The 24,053-nt window shown below is 34.8% G+C and overlaps 1 protein-coding gene across 1 annotated transcript; it reads right to left on the bottom strand.

The window, feature by feature from the left end:
- Positions 1-5,107: 5,107 nt before the first annotated feature.
- Positions 5,108-23,445, bottom strand: LOC114327742 (facilitated trehalose transporter Tret1-like). Its single transcript, XM_028276446.2, has 2 exons — positions 23,201-23,445; positions 5,108-12,311 (listed from the first exon to the last, which is right to left on the bottom strand). Exons 1-2 carry the CDS (start codon positions 23,328-23,330, stop codon positions 10,957-10,959), a joined length of 1,485 nt encoding a protein of 494 aa, XP_028132247.1. The 5' UTR covers positions 23,331-23,445; the 3' UTR covers positions 5,108-10,956.
- Positions 23,446-24,053: the final 608 nt, after the last annotated feature.

Here is a 24,053-nt window from a genome sequence, read left to right as displayed (position 1 = left end):
ACTGATCAAACTTTGAAATCTTATAAAGATGAGATGTCTATTTAACATTTTGTCGACAAAATATAATTTTTTTGCATAATCTTTAAATGTTTAAAAAAATAGTTATAAACAAATTAACGTTTCTCAGAAAGTTTTTATTATATTCTAATTTTAAAAAATAATTAAAATGCGTATTTCAAATATCTTGAAAATGAATGCTTTAAAACTTTTTTGCAACCATTTGCAAAAAAGTTATGAAACAGCAAAATCAACATACGATTACTGCGTTGTTTATAATTTTTTTTAATTCTTTCAAAGCGTAAAAGTGAGTTTGAAGTACAAGCTAATTATTTACAAAAAATATCGACTATTAGTTTAATGGTTGTATTTTAATTAAAGATTATAAATATATTTTTTGTAAATTACACGCGCGAAAGTAGACTAATACAGTACTGTAGCTAAAATTTTCACTCGAAGCGACGATCGCCGCGCGATGTACACTTAATAAATAAAATTATATTATTATGTATGCTGCGTGTCAGTCGCTTCGAGTGAACATTTTAGCTCCGGCTCTGTATCAAGCCTACTTTCGCGCTAAAAATTACAAAAAAAGTATTTATAATCTTTGATTAAAATACAACCATTGAACTAATATTTGATATTCTTTGTGAGTAATTAGTTTGTACCACAGAGTCACTTTTAAGCTTTGAAACAATTAAAACAAATTACAAACAACGGAGCAATCGTATATTTATTTTGCTGTTTCATAACTTTTTTGCAAATGGTTGGAAAATTTTTTTAAAGCATTCATTTTCAAGACCTTTGAAATACGCATGTTAAGTATTTTTTAAAATTAGAATATGATAAACAATTTCTGAGAACTGTTAATTTGTTTATAGCTATTTTTTTAAACATTTAAAGATTATCAAAAAAAATGAAAAATTTATATTTTGTCGACAAAATATTAAATAGGCATCACATCTTTATAATCTTTCTACGTTTGATTAATGTCTCATGATTATTTTGGTTGTTATTGCGACTGTAAATTGTTAATTAACAATTGAATTGTTACTAAAATGTTCGCTTAATTTTCACCGGCTTCTGCAGTTATAATCTATACCAAGAAAGCTTTTATTTCACCAAGTTATTTAATTAATGATAAATAATTACTTGCCCAAAAAAATTATTTGAAAATTCGAGATTTTGTTGGGAAAACCCACATTTTCCGAGGAAAATTTTCGTCGGAGCAAATCGGGAAAAACATGCCTGTATATAGAATTAAATTGGGGTGAATTTTTATTTGAGTGATTTTGGTGTAAAGTTAAATTTTTCGGAGTTATAGACCAATAATTGAAAAAAACACGATTTGGGGCGCCATTTTGTTAATAAAAAAAGTAGCACACTTTCTGCGGACAGCTTAGACCAGCGTATTATAACTATTTTTTTTCAAAATTTAAAAATTATGCAAAAAATCGAAAAATTTATATTTTGTCGATAAAATATTAAAAAAGCATCTCATCTTTATAATCTTTATAAGTTTGAACAATGTATCATAATTATTTTGGTTATTATTGCGATCGTAAATTGTTAATTAACAATTGAATTGTTGCTAAAATATTCGTTTAATTTTCACTGGCTTCTGGAATTACAATGTACACCAAGAAAACTTTGATGTCACTAAGTTATTTCATTATTGATTAATAATTACTTACCTAAAACTCTATTTGAAAATTAGAGTTTTTGTTATGGAAACCCGCATTTTCTGAGGAATATTTTCGTCGGAGCAAATAAGGAAAAACATATCTCTATGCAGAATTTAATTGCGGTGAATTATTATTTGGGTTTTTTTGTTGTAAAGTTAAAATCTTCGGAGTTATAGAGCAATAATTGAAAAAAATACGATTTGTCGGCGCCATTTTGTTTATAAAAAAAGTAGCACACTATCTGCGGACTTTACATACCTATATTATTAATATATAGGATCTTATAATTCGATTCCAGCAATAAAATTGCTGGTAAATAACTTTTCCATGAATTTTGCTAATTAGCCCAGAGTATATGTATATAACGAGCGATCCACAATTATTGGGATCAAAGCTAGCCGTGCAAAAAATTACGTATGTCGTGTTTTAATCTGAATTTATATCATTGGTTTATCAATTAATTTTGATTAACATTATAAAACATAAAAAATCGGCAAAACCAGAACTTTAATCAAATATAAAAAGAATTAACAAAATTATAAGTAACAATACTAAATAAAATCAAACAAGATCTCTACATAACCTAACTTTTCTTGTTAAGTTGACGTACACCGCAAAGTTGACGTAAACTGGAAAGTATATCTGAATTAAGAATAGACATGCACTGTATAGCTATCTCTGTCGTTCAGAGCCACCTATGGTGACAATAATTTTAGATCACACGTTAGTATTGTTCATTTCTTGGTAAAAAACTCATTCAAACTGAAAAAATGTTTGTTTTGTCTGATGAAAATCGGTCTGGGTTAGCCGGACTTCCGGGTTATCGGAGACCGATTTATCGGAGTTACACTGTATTAACTGTTTTACTGTTAACAATATTATCATTTTTTTACCTTATGCTGGATCAAATTTCAACTCATCAATTATTGCCATTGGGTGATTGGCTGGCATCGTAACGTTAAATACTCTCTAATTATCTTAAACTACGGTGCCTCATTCTTTAATTAATTAGTTCCATTCCTAGACTTTCTTTTTTATATCAAGGCTTAATCTTATCGTTTTTTGTCACTCATTTACACCACTTGAAGCTGTTGTACCTTTTTCTTTTAACTGTCCAACATTTAGTTCCATAATGTCTTCAGTTCCATACAGTTAAATGTTATAAAAATTTCTAATTAGTTTCTTTGGAAACTTTCACTAGCTTTATTCCATTAATTTGATCAATCTCTTTCTAACTCTACTGCATGTATGTCCCACTATTATTCTACATGTTAAATCTAATACCTGATTTAATACCAATCTTATATCAATACCAAACAAATAATTAATTTTCAGTAGTAATAACCCAAGGACATTGATAATTGTTCGAAAAATTTTTATAACAGATTTCGAAAGTTTGTTGCTTGGAAACAGACCGACGCCGTAGGCGGAGGTCTGTTGCCTGTAAACAACAAGCTTGAGAAAGTTGTTAAAAAATTTTTGAGCATTTACCAATGTTCGAGGGTTATTCGGATAGAAAATTTTTTGATGGTTATGAAAAAAAATACAGAGCAGAAACAATTTATTTAAATGTGCAATTAACAAAGGAACAATTAGAAAAATTTAATGAAGATCCAGACATGTTAGTTTCTATAACTGATGAAGATGTATTTCCACTATGCATGCTGTTAATAATTTTATTATGATGTTCTTCGTCAATGTTCAAGTACGGTTTTATTGAGTTGGGATTGTTATGCCCCGTAATTTTTATAAGCTCTTGCTCTTGAACACCACTTTTGGCCAACCAACTGACCGCGGTCGATCTATTGGAGTGATTAGTAATTTTTTTTTCCTTGGTTTTCAAGCCAATCGCTTCGGCAGACGTTTTTGTCCAATTTTGAATCATATTTTTTCCAATGGGCATATTATCATACCAATGATCATTTTCGGTTTTCCAGTAACGATTTGTTCTTAGGAATAATCTATCCGTTTTAATATTTGGGCCCCTTTTTGATAACAATTTTTTAAACAATCTGACAGGACATACGTTACTGTCGTTGTTTTCTATTAAAAATTTGCTGTCAGTACACCTTCTTGAACCACCTTGGCAAGTCTTGCTGAATACAGGGTTATATTGTACTCGATTTGTTACAGAACCATCGTTATTTGTTTCAATACGAAAAAAGTCAATCAAACAAGCAGGAGCTTCCCCACCTCGCCAAGCTAATTCTACGTATTCTTTGGTATATTTGATTCGATAATTTCATTAATATTTTCATCAGTATTACAACCAACGAACTGTCAACACTGATGGAATCGCCATAAAACGAAGTTAATGGTGCCAGGATGAGATAGAAGATAATCAGGTAAAGGAGGGAAGATAGTCGGACAGTGCTAGTCAGGTACGTTGTAGTTGTAGCAAATTTTACCTGAAAATTCTCTGTCTCTCTCATGTCTCTCTAGAAGTGCTAGAACCTCTCTCTTGTATGTTGGCGCCTATCTCGCTTCACTGTTGGAATGGGACGGGGCCATTCCATCAGTGTTGACAGTTCATTGATTACAACCAAATCGTGACATTTTGAAATATTGAATATTTGAAATGTCAAAATCGAAATGAAACGAAATGTAGGTATCCATAGCTACATGATTGAGTGAAAACAGCCCATGGGATCTGTTTTCAGTATAATGTTGGTTTTATTGGTTGTATTCAATCAGATGACCACAAATTAATTGATTTCATTGGATTTCCAATTGAGCAAAAAATTTTCACAATCATTTTCTCCACATTAACATCTTAGTTGTAGTAGTGAATCTATTTTTCATTCTCTCTGAAGTAGTACCACAGTATAAAGAGGGACAGTAGAACCACTCTCCGAAAAATTGGAAGTAAAATCTTTAGTCGCGCATGGCGACCGCGCAATGGTCCCAGTCGCTTTTGCCCTACTCTCGCATTGCTAGTCGCATAGAAACGTACGGGTTTTAACAGGGAAAATCCGCATCCACCACTTATGAGTTATGGTATGTTTAACAGTAAATGGTTGAGTTCAATTAGTTACCACTATAAACATCCTGGATTAACCGATAATAGTATAAAAGGCCTGGTTTCAGGTAAAATTTATTTCAGGCTTTATTATGGGAGTACCGTCTAGTCAGTGTTAATTGTCAAAAGACCAACCCTGTCTACCTCGGTTGCTTATCGCTCCGGGTGGGTCTTAACAATGGGCCAGGTCAGATAAATTTTTTAATATTTACGACCGCACTAAGTGAACTCAACCATTTACTGTTGGACAAACCATACAATTGCGTACTGCCGGTATTACTTCTTAAGATCAAAGTGCCGACATGGAAGACATTTTACTACCCCCTCTTTATACTGTAATAGTACCATGAGTAACCTGGAATCAGGACATATTTTTTGTCTCTTCTCGCATAAATAAAACATATAATGCTAATATAAAAAAATTTATATTTAATTAAGACTAAAGTATGTCTGTAATACTGGACCTCGGAGATTAACTACACCATGTCGACATGGTGTTATTTTGAACAAGTTCCTTTAATCTACTTATTTTATTAGTTGGACTCTACAAATTGGTTAAATATTATCATTAAAATATGGTCATATTGTCTTTCAACCAATTACGTGATATATCAGATTTTTATTAACATCCTAACTGCTCTAAATTTTGTTGCAAACACACGCTAAACACAGTTGCTTGAAATGACATAGCGTAGTTTACCTCCGAGCTCTAATACATCATCATCTCACAGAGATTGCTAACAACACTATAATAATAAATAAACTTAGAATACTCAATAAATATTATACAAATTAATGTTAACCTACCTAGCGATGCAGTTGATCATATTATAGTCTAAGAGCTAGTGAACCCTCCGAGTAACGGTCTTCCTGTAAGGCTAGAAATTTGTATAGGGATAATTCATAGCACATCAAGGCTAAAAACCATGACCTGGCAGGCATCAGCCCTGCACGTGTATTTACCAGGTGAATCGAAAAGTGCATAGTTTAGGGGAAAAATAAACTTTCTCCTTTAAAGTTTAAATTTAAGTATGTATTTGAGTAAGTCATTTAGAAGATATGTGTACAAGGACAGGCGATTCTGAATAGCATAAGACCTTGCCAAGAGAGGGGAAAGATTAGGGGTTTTTACAAAAATGATTTGTTTTGCATCGAACAAAGTTTTTTTAGGTTTTTTGAATCATTCCAAACAGAAAAGGTAGAATAGAATAGAATAGAAATATGCTTTATTGTCATGAAAAATTGTACAATTTTATCGACAAAGCTTATAAAAAGTCAAGACAACAAAACAATAACAATCCAATTTACTAAAATTACATAAATCGTCAATATATTTACAATAATAACAATAATAATGAAGTTAAACAGAAGTAGTCAATTGCAAAAGTTAAGTAAATTGCAAATGCATAGTCTACCTAGTAATTAATAAGTTTAAAAGTTAAGCTGCTGCATATGACACCCAAATATAGACAAAAAAAATGATAATAAAAATACTACTTGTGCAAAGGGTACTGTAATTTCTTAGTTATTGATTAAGAAAATCTTCTACTGAATAATATGGTCTTTCAGATAGGTAGGCTTTTGTCAGTTTACGGAATTTGGGGAAAGATGCTGCAGATTTAAGTTGTAGAGGGAGATGGTTGTAAAGTTTTTTTGCGGAATATAATATAGATTTCTTTACTAACTCAGAGGACGGGGTCGGCATATAGACGTCAAACGTAGAATTTCTCGTGAAGTAGTCATGATTAGGTCTTGGTGGAAAGACATGTAGATGTTTACGAATTAAGCAAACAGTTTCTAAAATATACAAAGATGGAAGGGTTAAAATTCTGTGATCTTTGAAGTAACTTCTGCAATGTGTTGTTCTTCTGAGGCCAAACAGATGTCTAATTGCTCTTTTTTGTAATTTGAAAATAACATCGAATTGGGCAGCTGTACCAGAACCCCAAAAAGGAAGACCATAACGAAGATGTGACTCGAACAAAGAAAAATATGTTATTTTGGAAGATGCTAAATTGAGTTCATTCGAAACAGATCTTATAGCATAGCAAGCTGAGGATAGTTTCTTCCTTAACAAATCGATATGGTGGGACCATTTAAGGTTGCTGTCTAAAAAAATACCAAGAAATTTCACAGAATCAACGGTACTGATCTGGCTGTTATTAAGAGGTAAGGGTTGAAGGACTCCTTTATAAGACAATGCTACTGTTTTATCTACGTTAAACGAGAGTAAATTAGAGTCAGACCAGGTTTTTATTGTAAGTAGATCAGAAGTTATAGTAGCATGAAGAGTTGCAATATTTGAGTTGCTCCAAGTGATACTGGTATCATCAGCAAAAAGAAAGATTTTTCCATCGATTTTTAAACTAGTGATGTCATTAATAAAGATAAGGAAAAGTAGAGGACCCAATACTGAACCTTGAGGTACCCCACATACAATGTTTTTGAGACTAGAGTCTGTATCATTTGCTCTAACCAGTTGTTTCCTATCATCCAAGTAAGATTGGAACCAATCTAAAGAAATACCTCGAATTCCGTAGAAATTTAGTTTTCTTATCAAAATGTTATGATTTACACAATCAAAAGCTTTGGCGTAGTCACAAAAAACGGTGGCAGTGTGAAGATTATTGTTCAGTGCTTGATAAACCTCATGTAGTACAGAAAAGATGGCATCAGTGGTGCATTTATTATTTAAAAAGCCGAACTGATTTTGTGATAAAATGTTGTTTTCAACTAGAAAGGACATAAGTCGGGCTTTTATGAGTCTCTCAATAATTTTGGAGAGTACCGCAGTGGTGTCATGGTGTGGGAACGCGTGGGAACGCAGTTCCCGCACTGGTTAAGAAAAGAAAAAAAAAATAATAGAGAATTTGGGTTTTGTAAACAAAAATTAGCAGTGCGTTCCGGCACTGCTAATTTTGCCATGACACCACTGGAGTACCGGTAGTAGTGCAATAGGTCTATAATTGCAGGTATTAGATATTTCACCACCCTTATGAAGAGGAATAATGATATCTGTCTTCAGGCACTCTGGAAATTTACCTTTCTCAAAGGAATCATTAATTAGTGAGATGAGGACTTCTAACACATTTTCTGGGCGATTAGAAAAAATTTTTATCGATAGACCATCAGTACTACAGGAGGATTTGCTTTTAATACTATTGATTGTTTGGATCAGTTCAGATTTATCGACTGGTTTTATAAAGAATGAATTCGAGACCTTTCTTGAATTAGGGAGATAAGCAATGGGATCTTGTTGTGGCAAAATAGTTGATGTAATATTTTTACTCACATTAACAAAGTATTCATTTAGATTTTCAGGGTCTGGAAGGGAAATTGTTTTAGCAGTGTGGGTTTTATTTCGAAGATCGTTTATTATGGACCAAGTTTCTTTTGCAACACTTTTTGAGCTTCCCAAACGGTTATGGTAGTAGTCTTTTTTAGCTGATTTTATAAGTTTAAGATAGGTTGCCCTGTACTTGGTGATATATTCAGTGATAGAAACGTTGGTAGTAAATTTCCTGATATAGAGAAGAGAACGCATATTCTTGGAAGATATTCGGATACCTTTAGTAGTCCAGGGTTTGCGATGTTTTGGCTTAATTGCAATTAAAGGAAATGCTTTATTGAAGATACGGACAAGCTTATCCAAAAAAGCACTGAAATTATTATCCACGTCCATAGCAGGAAAGCGCCACTCAGAGGTTAAGCATAAATTTTGGAAATTACGAAAGTTTTTTAGGTCTTTAGTGGCTTTTCTCTTAGGTTAATAGTTTTTGTTATATAAGCGATTAAAAATTTTGAAAATTGCGAAATCGGCCATTTTTAACCCTAAATCGGACATTTAACTAAAAATTTCAATGTTGCCAAGGTAGGTAGATATTCAACATTGATTGATGAAATCCAGAAGAGTTTTTTGCAATACAATATCGAAAACCCGTTTGTTCTTTAATTGCTAATCAAGCGGGCGCGAGACTGTAATATAAGTGAGGACGTTTGAGTCTGCATAAATTCAGTCTCTCGAGAATAGGCAAATTTGAAGAGAAATCCTCAGACAGGTCGATTTTTATTTTTAAATTAGGACTTTTTGGCATATACAAAATAGTAGTGAAGTCATCCATCTGGGCGTGATGACGTAATCAATGATTTTTTTAAATGAGAGTAGAAGTTGTGTAATAGCTCATTTAAAAGTTTATTTAATTCTCTATTCAGTAATATAAACATTAACATAATTATTTATATAGGGTATACAAATTTTTTTTTACTAAATTAATATACACAAAAAGAAGAAAAAATTTTTTGTGTACACCCTGTATAAATAATTAGGTTAATTTTTGTATTAGTGAATAGAGAAATAAATAACGTTTCAACTGAGCTATCACACAACCCCTACTCTGATTTAAAAAAAATCATCGATTACGTCATCACGCCCAGATGGATGACGTCACTAGTATTATATTTATGCCAAAAAGTCCTAATTTAAAAATAAAATCGACCTGTCTGACCATTCCTCTTCAAATTTGCCCATTCTCGAGATAATGAATTTATGCAAACTCAAACGTCCTCACTTATACTACAGTGTCACGCCCGCTTGATTAGCAATTCAAAAACAAAGGGGTTTTCGATTTTGTAGGGGAAAGGCGGGCAAAACGGGGTAGCTGCCTAAAACGGGGTACCCCCTTTTTTTTTAAATATCACTCGCTCGATCTATACGATGTTAATGAAATTATATTATAGACGCCTGTTTACGCCTTCTGTCATAAAGCAGATATAATTAACTGTTAGTCGATTGTTGTAAACAATACATGTGCGTTTTTAGTTAACCAAGTTATAATATCGGCCGAAAAATAATCCATCGTTATTATAACTAAAACAATTTATTATTTAATATTATTACTTCCAACTAACAGTGAATGTGTTCTAGAGTATTTGTTTGTCATTATGTTAAAAAATAAAAACTTGTAATAATTTAAACAGGTCATAATCCCAAAATCTGCTCTTTGGGCAAAACGGGGTACCAATAGGTAGGGTAAAATGGGGTACCCTTTTTACCATACCTATTGGTAGTCTTAACCCTTTTTACCATACCAAGTAAGATAGCCGATGATCAAACCAAATCACAGACGAGTAAGAAATCGCAATTGAATAAAACTAAAAAAGTAGAGTCAGATTCAGAAGGCGAAGATAGTGACACTGACTGGCTCTGCGGAAACTTTTATTTAAGTTCCACAGAAGGATGGATAAGCTGATCCAGTTGCTTTAAATGAACTAAAAATTAATGTGCAGGTGTAGAAGATGAGGATGACGAATCAGTACTTGTATGCGAATTTTGTCAATAACTTTTTCTTGGTTTTAATTTGGTACCCCATTTTACCCTATATGACGGGCATAATGGGGTACTTTACATTATTTTTTATTTTTTTATATGATAAGAAAATCTTTTACTTTTTTTACTTTAAGTTATATTAATAAATAGTTACTACTGTAACAATGGTATTTGGCTTATTTCCAGACCTTAAAAGGTACAGATGTGTTTTAAATCCTAATTTAAACCTTAAGTACCCCATTTTGCCCGGGTTTCCCCTATTGCAAAAAACTCTTCGGATTTTCATCAATCAATGTTTAAAGAATATTTGCCTACCTTGGCACAATTGAAATTTTTGGTTATATGTCCGATTTAGTGTTAAAAATGACCGATTTCGCAATTTTCAAAAATTTTAATCCCTTATAAAACAAAAACTATTAACCTAAGAGAAAAGTGACTAAAGACCTTCTCTGTTTGAAATGATTCAGAAAACCTAAAAAAAACTTTGTTAGATGCAAAAAAAAATAATTTTAGGAAAAACCCCTAACCTTTTCCCTCGCCCGGCAAGGTCTTATGCTGTTCAGAATCGCCTGCCATTGTACACATATCTTCTAAATGACTTACTCAAACACATACTTAAATTTAAACTTTACAGGAGAAAGTTTATATTCCCCTAAACTATGCACTTTTCGATTCACCTGGTAGATACACGTGCAGGGCTCATGCCTGCCAGGTCATGGTTTTTAGCCTTTGTGTGTTATGAATTATCACTATCCAAATTTCTAGCCTTACAGGAAGACCTTTACTCGAATGGTTCACTAGCTCTTAGACTATTATGAAAAATAATAAATATGATATTTTTATAAAATAATGTCTCCAGAGATGTACACAGCCTTTGTATCTATCGGTTTAAAAATATGTAACAATAGTATATTTCTCATAATAAAAATCTACTTTCGCAAACCAAATTTGTAGTTTTTTAAAATCTCCTGAATCTCAACCAAACGCCTTCCTTTTGTTTCGGGCAAAAATAAATAAATTGAAACCGCCCCTACCAAGCAGTTGATTGAAAACACCCAGAAACACCAGTGCAGTCCAACTAGCTCAGCTGCAATAGGAAAGATAGTAGCCACTGCGAATATGGCGAGACCAGCCACTGTCATAGTAATAGAAGATGCGACTGCCCTTACATCTGTTGCAAACAATTCTCCTGTGAGAGACATAGGGACCGGACCAAGGCCAACAGCATAAGAGAATATCACTATTATAACTGATATAATAGGAAGCCAACTTAGTTGTTGCGCAAGAGGAGAGTTTATATGTTGAAGGTAGAAATAAGTGCCTACTAAAATCATGGATACACTGCATCCCAAACTAGAGCCAATCATTAGTGGTTTTCTACCCGTTCGTTCTACTATAAAAGTAGGAATAATGAACACAGAGCATTTAACTGCACCTACAATGATAGCTATAGTATTTCCGGATAAATTGGTAGCAGCTTTATTAAAAATGGGTCCTACAAATGGCATGAGTGTTGGTGCACCTGACAAAAATTGGGTTACCATGGGAATGGATATTAAAAACAGTCCAACTCTAGCTTCTTTTATTTTAAACAGTGCAGAGATTCCTGGATTTACAGTACTTACTTTGATTTCAATACTCTTGGTTATCTCGCTAAAATCCTTATGTAACTCTATATCGGACTTATTATTTCTTAGTTTTCTTAAAGCTTTTATACAGTCTTTATCTTTTCCCTTATATACTGAGAAGAAGGGAGATTCTGGTGCGAAAATAAATGATACTAGAAAGATAACTGCTGGTATGTTTGAAACCAAAGTAAAAACTCTTACGCTAAACAATGGACCGAGAATGTAGGAATACAGATTTCCCAGGGGAGAAAATAGGCCTACAACGCATCCATACTTAGCTCTATTATGATTTTCGCATATCTCTGTAACAAATACTGGAACTACCGCCATTATACCAAACATACCTACAAAAAAGATGCATCTAAGTACTATTAGGTACAAAACCCTGTTACTGAAAGCAATGAATATATTGCAGAGGAACATTACAAATGTAAAAATTTGCATGCATTTCTTTCTTCCGAATCTATCGGAAAGAGGCGCTGCCAAAAGGGAGCCCATTAAGCCTGTCAAACATGGCAATCCTATCAGCATTGAGATTTCTACTGTAGTTATTGGTTTCTCAAGAGGATTTATAGATGAATCGTTTGATAATAACTTTGGCAAAACTGGAGATGTCCATGAAAATGCTGATCCACCAACCAATATCGGAAGAGTACCTGCAAGGAGAAACGAAATATCATTAATTACTTTAAAAATAAACAAATATTTTTATTCAGCAGAAATCTAGCATTAACAATAGCCTAAATATATATTCAATTTGAAAAAAAAATTGAAAGAATAACAGGACAGCATACCCACCCACAAATTGTAAGTATAGACAGTGGCGTGCTGGCCATATAAATGAATCGGTGCAATCACCGAGAGGCCGCGGCCTATTGAGGCCGGTTAAATTTTTTTCACAAAAAAGTTTGGATGTATTTTTTTTTAAATATCTAATCGAATGATATTAACAAAATAATTCAAAAATATTTTATTTCCATACATAGTGTTCGAGCCATTTGAATAATATTGCATTAATTCCAGTTGCCTGTTTTATACACCCCTGTATTTCAAAACGGTTAAAATTAAGACGTTGAATTGAGCCATGAATAGAATAAGAGGATTAAAAACACTGATTCAAAACAACACCATGTCGACATAGTGTAGTTTACCTCCGAGGTCCAGAAATAATTACACCCAGAATCATATCGTCCTATTACTATTAATATGTTATTCATGTAAGTTTATGGAAAAAATAGTCAACACAAGATTAATGTGGAACCTGGAGTACAATGATCAACTAGCCATCGATCAAGCTAGCTTTAGACCAGGTAGATCTACAAACAACATTATCGATCTGGAAACGCTATCCAGGAAGCTTTTAAAAACAATCAACAGTGTATGGTAACACTGGAAACGCTGAGAGCAACGGAATTGGATTTTTTAAGAAAAGCAGCAAAAAGATCTATAAGAGAAAGGATTACCAACGAACGCATGCCTTATCAACAACAATAATAATAATAATAATAATAATTATTGAGTTACCTGTGGGAGTTTTTTGTCAGTTCTTCTATCAGGCGCGGCCCCCTGCGAATGGGGGATGCTTTCTGGGCATTCGTAGCGCCAATACCTAGAGAGTAGCAGGAATACTTGCCGTGGAACAAAAACTGACACCTGGCAGTAGGTATAAAATGCACACCCATGAGAATGGAGATTAATAATTTATGTTTAGGATCGCTGCCTGGGGATCGCCAGGGCACGTCTGGAGCCGGCGCTGGACGTGGCAGCATGCGGGACGTCGGTGGCAGGGTGTTGAGGAGGCGGGCCCCTGTCATACAATCAGATACAGCCCAACAACAATCACAACCACAAGCGAGCCAAACAACAACAAGAGCTCCACCCGCCGAAGGTGCTGCGCTGGAACATCAGCCGGCGCTCACTCAAGCGGGACGACCGAGGCAGCGCATGAAATGGACTGTGTCCATTAATGAAAACATTTTGCGCTTCTACTACAAGGTGACAAACCTCGGTCAAGAAACAATCGGCTACCGACAACAGCTGTATGCCGAATTTTGCAGGACATACCCAGATATTCAAGTATCGGAGCAACGAGTATCAGACCAATACCGGGTAATTAAAAGAAACAACCTTATCCCAGAGACTCGACGCAATACCATCAGAAGCGAAGTCGAACGGGAGATTCATAACGATGTTCTAATTGAAGATCCAGTCCCTGTTGAAGTTCATGAGCAGATTCCTGAGCTTGCCATACAAGAAACTCAATCTGACAATACAGAGCAGGAAAACAACGAGTTACGTGATAACCTAGTAAGCGAAATGGCACGTGCGGTACAGGAGTTTAATGGAACAAACCCACTTAGCAGACCAACGCTACCACGAATAAACTCTTGTAAAAAACTAGGGGCGCTGTTACAAATTGTGAACACTAAAGTCCTACCCAATTATGTCGTAGAAGCCCACACATTAGAATATTTGCACATGCTAATCTACTGTGCAGCAACAGCAATTGCTAATGTAATGGGCGTTAAGATCAGAACACGACGGGGTACTAATAACGAAAGAACTGGTAACAGAATTGCACCCTGGGAAAAAAGACTGCTCGGAAAGATTGAATTACTACGTAAGGATATTGGTATAGTCACAGAATACATACGAGGTGTAACAAGTAGAAAAGTCATCAGGAGAGCTGAAGAAATAATGCTGAGTACCGCAAGACACTCAAGATATGATCCAGAAAACAACACAGCCCATCAGTGTCTGGATACATTAAAACAAAAACTCTCCGTTTATTCAGGGCGACTAAGGAGGTACAAAGTTAGTAACAACCGCAAAAGCGACAATGCCCTTTTTGAGAGTTCTGAGAAGGCGTTCTATCGAAAACTCAATTCCACTGTAGAACGTGTCGATAAGACTTACCCAAGCCAAGAAGATATTCATGAGTTTTGGGGAAATCAACTTTCCACACCAGCTGCTCTTAACAACAATGCTGGGTGGATAGAAGATACGACACAGAACTGCCAACACTACATTACTACCCTTTACGAACCCTTCACTACTGAAGACGTCTCAAATATCATCAAAGAGCTTCATAACTGGAAATCTCCTGGACCAGATGGAGTTCAAAACTTTTGGCTCAAGAAGTTTTGGAGTGTTCATGAGTGCTTATCAACATTAATTAATCATGTTATTTCTAATCCGCAGGATATACCAGCATTCCTAACTCAGGGTACCACTTATTTAATACCGGAGGATCAAAAGAACACCCAAGATCCAGCCAAATACGGCCCAATTACTTGTCTTCCAACTTTGTATAAATTGGTCACATCCTGTGTAGCCCGGCGTATCTACCAACACTGTGCTCTGAACAATATCATAGAGCCTCAACAGAAAGGATGCGCTAAGGGTTCCATGGGTTGCAAAGAACAACTCATCATCGACTCAGTCATTTCTAACCAGGCGTATTCCAAAAAGAGGAATCTTTTTACTGCCTTCATTGATTACAAGAAGGCCTTTGATTCAGTGCCGCATGAATGGCTTATATTGAGAATATATAAAGTCGATGATAATATAGTGACCTTTTAGAGCATATAACGACAGAGTGGAAAACTAGAATTCACCTTCAAATACCTGGTGAAATTAACATCGAAACTGAAAATATCGCAATCAACCGGGGCATGTTTCAAGGAGATTCGTTGAGTCCTCTGTGGTTCTGTCTAGCTATGAACCCACTATCTCAGCTATTAAACTCCACAGACGCAGGTTTTAGCATCAAAAATAACAACAATGTGGTGGCGAAGCTTAATCATGTATTGTACATGGATGATTTGAAATTAATGGCTTCCACTCGCAACCAACTCGATGAGATGCTAAAAACTGTAGAAACTTTTTCTAATGATATTAGTATGCACTTCGGACTAGACAAGTGCCGTATTTTAAATATAGTCAGAGGAAAAGTACAGCCCGGAGGATTCGATATGCAAAATGGCCAGAACATCGAGGCCATGGGTGAAAAAGATATTTATAAATATCTTGGAGTAAAGCAAGCGCGGAAAATTGACGATAAACAAATGAAAACAGAGATAACTACATAGTTTATACGAAGGGTAAAACAGCTGCTTCGCTCACACCTTAACAGTAGAAATTTGTTTAAGGCACTAAACACCTACGCATGTTCCGCGCTTAGCTACTCATTTGGCATTGTTAAGTGGACGAAAACGTACATAGAAAATCTTCAGCGAAAAGTACGAACGCACCTTACAAAGGCACAAAAACACCATCCCAAGAGTGCAGTGGAAAGAACGACATTACCACGGAATTTAGGAGGAAGAGGACTTATGGATATAGGTGAGCAATTAGACAAACAAATGGCTAACTTAAGAACTTATTTTCAGATGCAGGCTGAGACATCTATTCTACATCGCGCTATCTGCGCAGTAGATGACACAACACCGATTAAACTGAGGGAACCAGAAATGTGCATAAACCACCTCATTATAGACGAAAAACTGCGCACCTGGATGGGTAAACCTCTACACGGGCGACATCCCAATGAGGTCAGCCAAGACTATGTCGACAATACAGCGTCGAACTATTGGTTGACATCAGGAAAGATGTTCCCTGAAACGGAGGGATCAATACTGGCCATTCAGGATCAGGTTATACCAACCAGAAATTACCTGAAATATATCGTCAAAGACCCTCAGGTTCAAAACGACAGATGCTGATATGGATGTCAAGCCCAAGAAACCATCCAACATATTACAGGGAGCTGCCAGGCATTTGCTGCAACTGAATACAAGGAACGGCATGACGCAGTGGGAAAAATCCTTCATCAGGAGATAGCTATCAAGCTGGGACTTCTCCAAACGGATCATCTCCCGTTTTATCAATACGTCCCTGAGAGTATGCTTGAGGATGGCAACTACAAGCTATACTGGGACCGCACTGTGCTCACAGACCAAACAGTGGCACATAATAGGCCAGATCTCGTACTAGTTAATAAATTAACAAAACAAACAACACTAATTGATGTGGCGATACCTAACAACAATAATCTCCGTAGTAAATTTACTGAAAAGATCGTCAAGTACAGAGATCTGGAAATTCAAATACGAAGGCAATGGAGAATGCAAAGTACCCAGACGATACCGATTATCATGTCTACTACTGGAGTCATTCCGAAGACCCTCCTCGAAAGCATAAAAAAGCTGGGTCTGAATGAACATCTTTATAAGACCATGCAGAAAGCTGTACTACTCGCGACGGCCAGAAGTGTACGAAAATTTTTGGGAGATACACCTGCATTCCAAGTCACCTAGGGCTCGATAACACCAGAAGAGTCCCACCAGAGCTCAATCCTTTTGATACCGTAGGTATCTGGGATGAGTCAATTTTCCCCTTAGAGGGAGTGTGAGCCGTATGGCTAAATCTGGATAATAATTGAGTTTAAAAACTCTCCGTCTATTCAGGACGATTAAGAAGGTATAAAGTTAGTAACAACCGAAAATGTGACAATGCAATTTTTGAGAACTCTGAGAAGGCGTTCTACCGAAAACTCAACTCCACCGTAGAAAGTGCCGACAAGTCTTACCCAAGTCAGGAAGAGATTTATGAGTTTTGGGGAAATCAACTTTCCACACCAGCTGCTCTTAACAACAATGCTGACTGGATAGAAGATACGACGCACAACTGTCACCACTACGTCACAGCTAACTACGAACCATTCACTACTGAAGAGGTCTCAAATATCATCAAAGAACTTCATAACTGGAAATCTCCTGGACCAGACGGAGTTCAGAACTTCTGGCTTAAGAAGTTCTGGACTATTCATGAGTGCTTATCAACATTAATTAATCATGTTATTTCTAACCCACATGAAATACCATTATTTCTAACTCAGGGAACCACTTATTTAATACCAAAGGATCAAAATAACACCCAAGATCCAGCCAAGTACCGCCCAATTACTTGTCTTCCAACTTTGTATAAATTGGTCACATCCTGTATAACCCGGAGTATCTACCAACCCTGTGCTCTAAACAATATCATATAGCCTCAACAGAAAGGATGCGCTAAGGGTTCTATGGGTGGTAAAGAACAACTTATCATCGACTCAGTCATTTCTAACCAGGCATTCACCAAAAAAAGGAACCTCTTTACTGCCTTAATTGACTACAAAAAGGCCTTTGATTCAGTGCCGCATGAATAGCTTATAGATATATTAAGAATATACAAAGTCGATGATAACATAGTGACTTTTTTAAGGCATATAATGACAAGTTGGAAGACTAAAATTCACCTCCAAATACCTGGTGAAAACAATATCGAAACGGAAAATATCGCAATTAACCGGGGCCTGTTTCAAGGAAACTCGCTGAGTCCATTGTGGTTCTGTTTGGCTATGAACCCCCTATCACAGCTATTAAACTCCACTGACTCAGCTTTTAGCATTAAAAACAACAATACTGTAATATAGTCGAGGAAATGAAGCATTTTGTCTCGCAATTTTTTCGTCCAGCATGGATTTACTTGAAATTTTCACAGAAGGTAGGGAATAGTCCAAGGATCATTTTCTATATAATGCCGCTGTACGCTAAACCCTTGGGGGTGGTTGCCACCCCATCTCGTGGGCGAGAATTTTTTATTAAATTTTAACCATGTAAATCGATGTAAAAAGTAATACTAAGAAAAAAATGTCTTTTACATTTTCTTCGTAAAACTAATATTTTTCGAGTAATTCCCGCTTGAAACTAACAGTTTTTCGATGAAAATATCGACTTTTTTAGAGGGTTTTTTGCGAATACCTCGAAAAATATGCATTTAATCAAAAAACTGTGGATATCAAAATTGTATCTTTTAGTAACACAAATCAAATTCTTTTTCTGTAATATTTTTAAGACCAATACAAACCGAGATACGGCATTTTAAAAGTTAGCTTTTTTCGTCAAATGCATAATTTGAAATATTCAAAGTAAAATAACGGAAAAACTTTACATTTTTAGAGGAAAACTTAAATAATTTTTTTTCAAGTATACAGTTAGCCCTTTAAAAAAAATAATAAAAAGTTTCTAGCCTGAAAATTAAGCAACTCATGATCAAAAAAAGTCGGTACCTGCTTTTCTCTATGAAAAATCAGTGAAAACAACCCCCTAACTACCCTCCTAATTAAAAATTGGTCTTCACCTTTCTGTAATTCCTTTTATATCTGTATTGTCAACACACCCAAGAAGTGTGACTTAATTAAAAGGCCTAATTTTAGAAAAACTGGAGTTTAAAAAAAATTAATTTTTTGGAATTTCACCTTTTACTTCAAAATATCTCCGAAAATACTGGAGGTTCGAGAAAAAATATGGAGTACTAAATTGTAGCTTTTTTAATACCTAAAATTCTCTTGTGCATATATTTTCATTACAATGAACAGTTAGCGAGATATGGCTGTTTAAAACCTCTATTTACGAACGAACACCCCCTTACTCGAGCCTTTTAAACCCACCCTAATTAAAAACTAAGGGATCTAACGGAATTTAGTTTACACAGTCTTATAACTCTTCAAAAATCCTACAAGGTCATTTTTAAAAAAACTTTTGTCGCCAAAAATGAAGAAGCTATGTTTATGAAACGGGTTTTTTTTTTCGAAAAATACGGATAGTCCGCTTAGGGATAATTTGCAATGTATGTATAATACCACAGAACCGGTTCGTATACTGGAAGATGACTAAAAAGCTATTTGTCTTTGTATTTGTACATATTTGTAAATTCGTATTTTTGTGTAAATAAATGTTTTTGCAATTCTTTAATTCTTCTTTTTTTTCTGTATAGATCTATTAAAATATCTGATATTATAATATTATATCCTAAAGTATAAAACAATTATTATTTAACCAATCAAAACCAAATTTTACCCATATTAAAGTTTACAATGTTTTTATATAATTTTTGAAAATAAGGGGTAGTTGACATCCCTAAAAATAATCAACGCCCTTAAGCATGATATAGAATATGAAGTACAGGGTAAGATGATCCTAATCCCAAATTTTTATGTAAATCGATGCAAGCCGAAATTATTCTTTTAGGATAAGTATAGTTTTTATATATGGCTCCAACAAGGGTGGTTTTAAGTTTGAAATATTATGATAGTATATCTGAAAGCATAAAACAATCATTATGTAACTTATAAGAACCAAATATTGACAATATTAAAGTTTAAAATGTTATTTTATAATTTTTTACAATTAGGGGTAGTTTTCACCCTTAAAAAACCAAAAGCGTACAACGGCTCAATATAGAAAATGAACTAGATTGTGTAATAAGCCTAAACCCAAATTTTTGTACAAATCGATGCTGGACGAAAAAATTTAGAGGTTTTGCCAATTTTCAGCATCATTTCCTCGACTAGCAGCGAAGCTTAATCATCTGTTGTATATGTATGATCTGAAATTAATAGCTTCTACTCGAGACAATCTAGAACAGATGCTAAAAACAGTAGAAACATTCTCTAATGATATTAATTTGCACTTTGGACTAGACAAGTGCCGCGTTTTAAATATAGTCAGAGAAAAGATACAGCCCGGTGGATTCGATATCCAAAATGGCCAGAACATCGAGGCCATGGGTAACTACTGAGTTTATAAGGATAAAACAGCTGCTTAGTTCACAGCTTAACAGTAAAAATTTGTTTAAGGCACTAAACACCTACGCTTGTTCCGTGCTTAGCTATTCATTTGGTATTGTTAAGTGGACAAAAACAGATATAGAAAATCTTCAGCGAAAAGTACGAACACACCTCACAAAGGCACAAAAACACCATCCTAAATGTGCAGTAGAAAGAACGACATTACCACGGAATCTAGGAGGAAGAGGACTTATGGATATAGGTGAGCAATTAGATAAACAAATTGCTAATTTAAGAACTTATTTTCAGATGCAAGCTGAGACATCTACTCTACATCGCGCTATTTGCGCCGTAGATGACACAACACCGATCAAACTAAGGGAACCAGAAATGCGCATAAACCACCTCACTAAAGACGAAAAAATGCGCACCTGGATGGGTAAACCTCTACACGGGCGACATCCCAATGAGGTCAGCCAAGACTACGTCGACAATACAGCGTCGAACTATTGGTTGACATCAGGAAAGATGTTCCCTGAAACGGAGAGTTCATTACTGGTCATTCAGGATCAGGTTATACCAACCAGAAATTACCTGAAATATATCATCAAAGACCTTCAGGTTTAAAACGACAGATGCCGATATGGATGTCAAGCCCAAGAAACCATCCAACATCTTACAGGGGGCTGCCAGGCATTTGCTGCAACTGAATACAAGGAACGGCATGACGCAGTGGGAAAAATCCTTCATCAAGAGATAGCTATCAAGCTGGGACTTCTCCAAACCGACCATCTCTCCTATTATCAATACGTCCCCGAGAGTATGCTTGGGGATGGCAACTACAAGCTATACTGGGACTGCACTGTGCTCACAGACCAAACAGTGGCACATAATAGACCAGATCTCGTACTAGTTAAGAAATTAACAAGACAAATAACACTAATTGATGTGGCGATACCTAACAACAATAATCTACGTAGTAAATTTACTGAAAGGTTGCCATGTACAGAGATCTGGAAATTCAAATACGAAGGCAATGGAGAATGCAAAGTACCCAGACGATACCGATTATTATGTCTACTACTGGAGTCATTCCGAAGACCCTCCTCGAAAGCATAAAAAAGCTGGGTCTAAATGAACACCTTTATAAGACCATGTAGAAAGCTGTACTACTCGCAACGGCCAGATGCGTACGAAAATTTCTGGGAGAAACTCTAGCATACCAAGTCACCTAGGCCTCGATAACACGGAAAGAGTCCCACCAGAGCTCAATCCTTTTGATACCGTAGGTATCTGGGATGAGTCAATTTTCCCCTTAGAGGGAGTGTGAGCCGTATGGCTAAATCTGGATTGAGTTTATTTGCATCAAAGAGTACATAATAAATAAACCCAGTTTCTCACTGAAGTTGTTAGTCACACGGACTACAACTTGTACGTGAGGGTTAGATTTTGATTATAGAACAACATTAATTTGTCTTAAATTTACAAAAAAGAATCAACTATAGTCTTTTTCGCTCATCTGCCTTCAAATTTTGGCTCCTATTCTCGCTAATTCAGTTAATGTTAAATTTGGTTTATCGGGCCTATGAAAATCTCTAATAAAATTCAAGACAAGGTTGCGAAAAATTTCAGATGGGATCCTTCTGGCGGGACTTCGTTTCCTATTAGAACTGTTAAGACTTTTAAGGGGTTTAATCCATATTTACAGTAATTTTCTCAATTTAAACATTATTTATAAGTGACATTTGATATAAATCACGGATGACTTATCTGGTTCGGATATATACAGAGAATGAGAATATACAGAAGGAAAGAGAAAACGAGGTAGATCGAGAAAAAATTGGAGCGAAGGAATAAACAAAGGATTGAGAGAAAGAGACAGAAGAGGACCATGGAACAAGATGACGAAGTGGCAATTGGAATTCGGAAAACGGCGGAGAACGTTATAAACCGACACGCAGTAGTAGTAGTAGTAGTAGTAGTAGTAGTAGTAGTAGTAGTAGTAGTAGTAGTAAAACCAGCATTTTTGTGAAAACTCGGGTAAAGTGTTTCCAAAAATCACTTAAAAATATCACAAATCTACAGTGCCGTATCTATAATAGTTTGTATTTAACTTTTAACTACACGCGCTGGCGTATTTTGTACGCCAGATATAAGAATTCTACTGAAAATATATTTAAAAATGTAATTTTTGACCTTGTTTATCTATCTAACCTATCACTGGAATGTGCTTTACAACAATTGGTTTTAGTTTCGTTATGATCGGCTTCTGGGAAGATCGTAATTTACAGTTTATTATTTGTTGTTTCCGGTGGTGGACAATATACGCCACGATTATAGTAATATAAGTATTACATAATATAAGTACATCTTTCAAGTGTTTTTAGTCATTATGGCACAAAATATATTTTTGTTTATAAACAATACTTTTTCTCATCTAAAAAATCAGATTTCAAAAAATTTTTTATTAATAATTTTGTTTATCATGGAATCAGATTCCAGTTATAAATCACAATTGGCTTACTGAGAAGGAACTTCAAGTATTCGTTGATGCCGAATAAGGTTTATAACAAACAACTAAATGTATTTTTTCAAAAAAAAATAAACAAATCTGCTGTTTTTAAGTGTATTTTCTTGTGGCGTATAAAGTACGTCACGCGTGTAGTTGTGTTATAACTTGTGCGCGGGTAGTTAAAGGTTAAACAAAAAAATTGTCAGCAATGGGATTGTTAGTCCCACGCGAGACCAACGAAGGGCTAATAGAAAAATGGAAAGTCGGGGTAGGCCAGTTCACAAACGACACTCTTGGTTCAGACATAAGAAACTGGTGCGATATATCTGATATCAGTACAATAATAAGAAGATCAAAAGAAGGATATACGCATAATCCAACCAGCATGAACAGGATGTAAAAAAGAATTAAAAGTGACTTACCTGTTAATACAACGAAATAGAAGTAAAAAGTATCAGACTTCTTTTCTTCGTGTATAGGTTTAAGCACGCCATCATCTACTGGTATATATTTAACCTCATTTAATTCGTTACTACGGCTTTTGTCCACCATGTTTTATAGTAGGTAATACGTAAAGTAAAATATGTACCAATATTGTCTTCAAAAATTTGGAGTTGTGTATTTTTATAAGAAAAAATAGTTTAATCTCCTTAAGATAAACGACTTCTAGTTTGACTTAACTTAAACAATTGTTTTAGATAAGTAATTTTAAAAAATAAAATTTCTCTGGTTTTAATTGCGAAAAATAAAAGGTTGGCTGTAAGATTCACCTCGTTCATTTTATTATTTGCTCAAGAGTTAATTGTTTGTATGCTGTCTTTTTTTGGAGTCTGAACTCCAAAGTATCTTTTTTATAATAAATTGTTGCAATAAAAAATGTTAGTAATGTATGTGATAATAATAATTTACACACGCACCAAAAATATCTTTACGTACCTACTTATTTTTTTATTTTTGTCTTATTTAGTTATCTATTTAAAATATCGTGCGTGCCAATTCTGTGGCCATTAGCACTAGCTACAGTTTACATGGTATCTCTATCTGTACACACACCCAAATTTATATGGAATCATCTGATATTTCTTACTATTTCGTGCAAATTTAAAAAAACGAGCACACGAAGTTAAACAATATTTATTTTAAAGCAATTTAATAACAAATATATAACAATTAAATAAAACAATTAAGTATTTAACAAATAAATTGATAGTAGTTGTTTTAACGTCAATAGCATACAAATTTTCAATGTAAAACGAATAATGTTTAAATTGTTTT

The sequence above is a fragment of the Diabrotica virgifera genome, chromosome 3 (assembly GCF_917563875.1).
Source record: "Diabrotica virgifera virgifera chromosome 3, PGI_DIABVI_V3a".
Taxonomy (NCBI): Eukaryota; Metazoa; Arthropoda; class Insecta; order Coleoptera; family Chrysomelidae; genus Diabrotica; species Diabrotica virgifera.
This window is presented reverse-complemented; position numbering and strand designations above follow the sequence as displayed.

What these genes read in the sequence shown, in the direction of transcription:
- LOC114327742 (XM_028276446.2), bottom strand. Translation starts at nt 23,330, where the DNA reads ATGGTGGACAAAAGCCGTAGTAACGAATTAAATGAGGTTAAATATATA. An exon ending in CTATTTCGTTGTATTAACAG is followed by an intron (nt 12,312 to 23,200) that starts GTAAGTCACTTT and finishes TTCTCCTTGCAG; the next exon opens with GTACTCTTCCGATATTGGTT.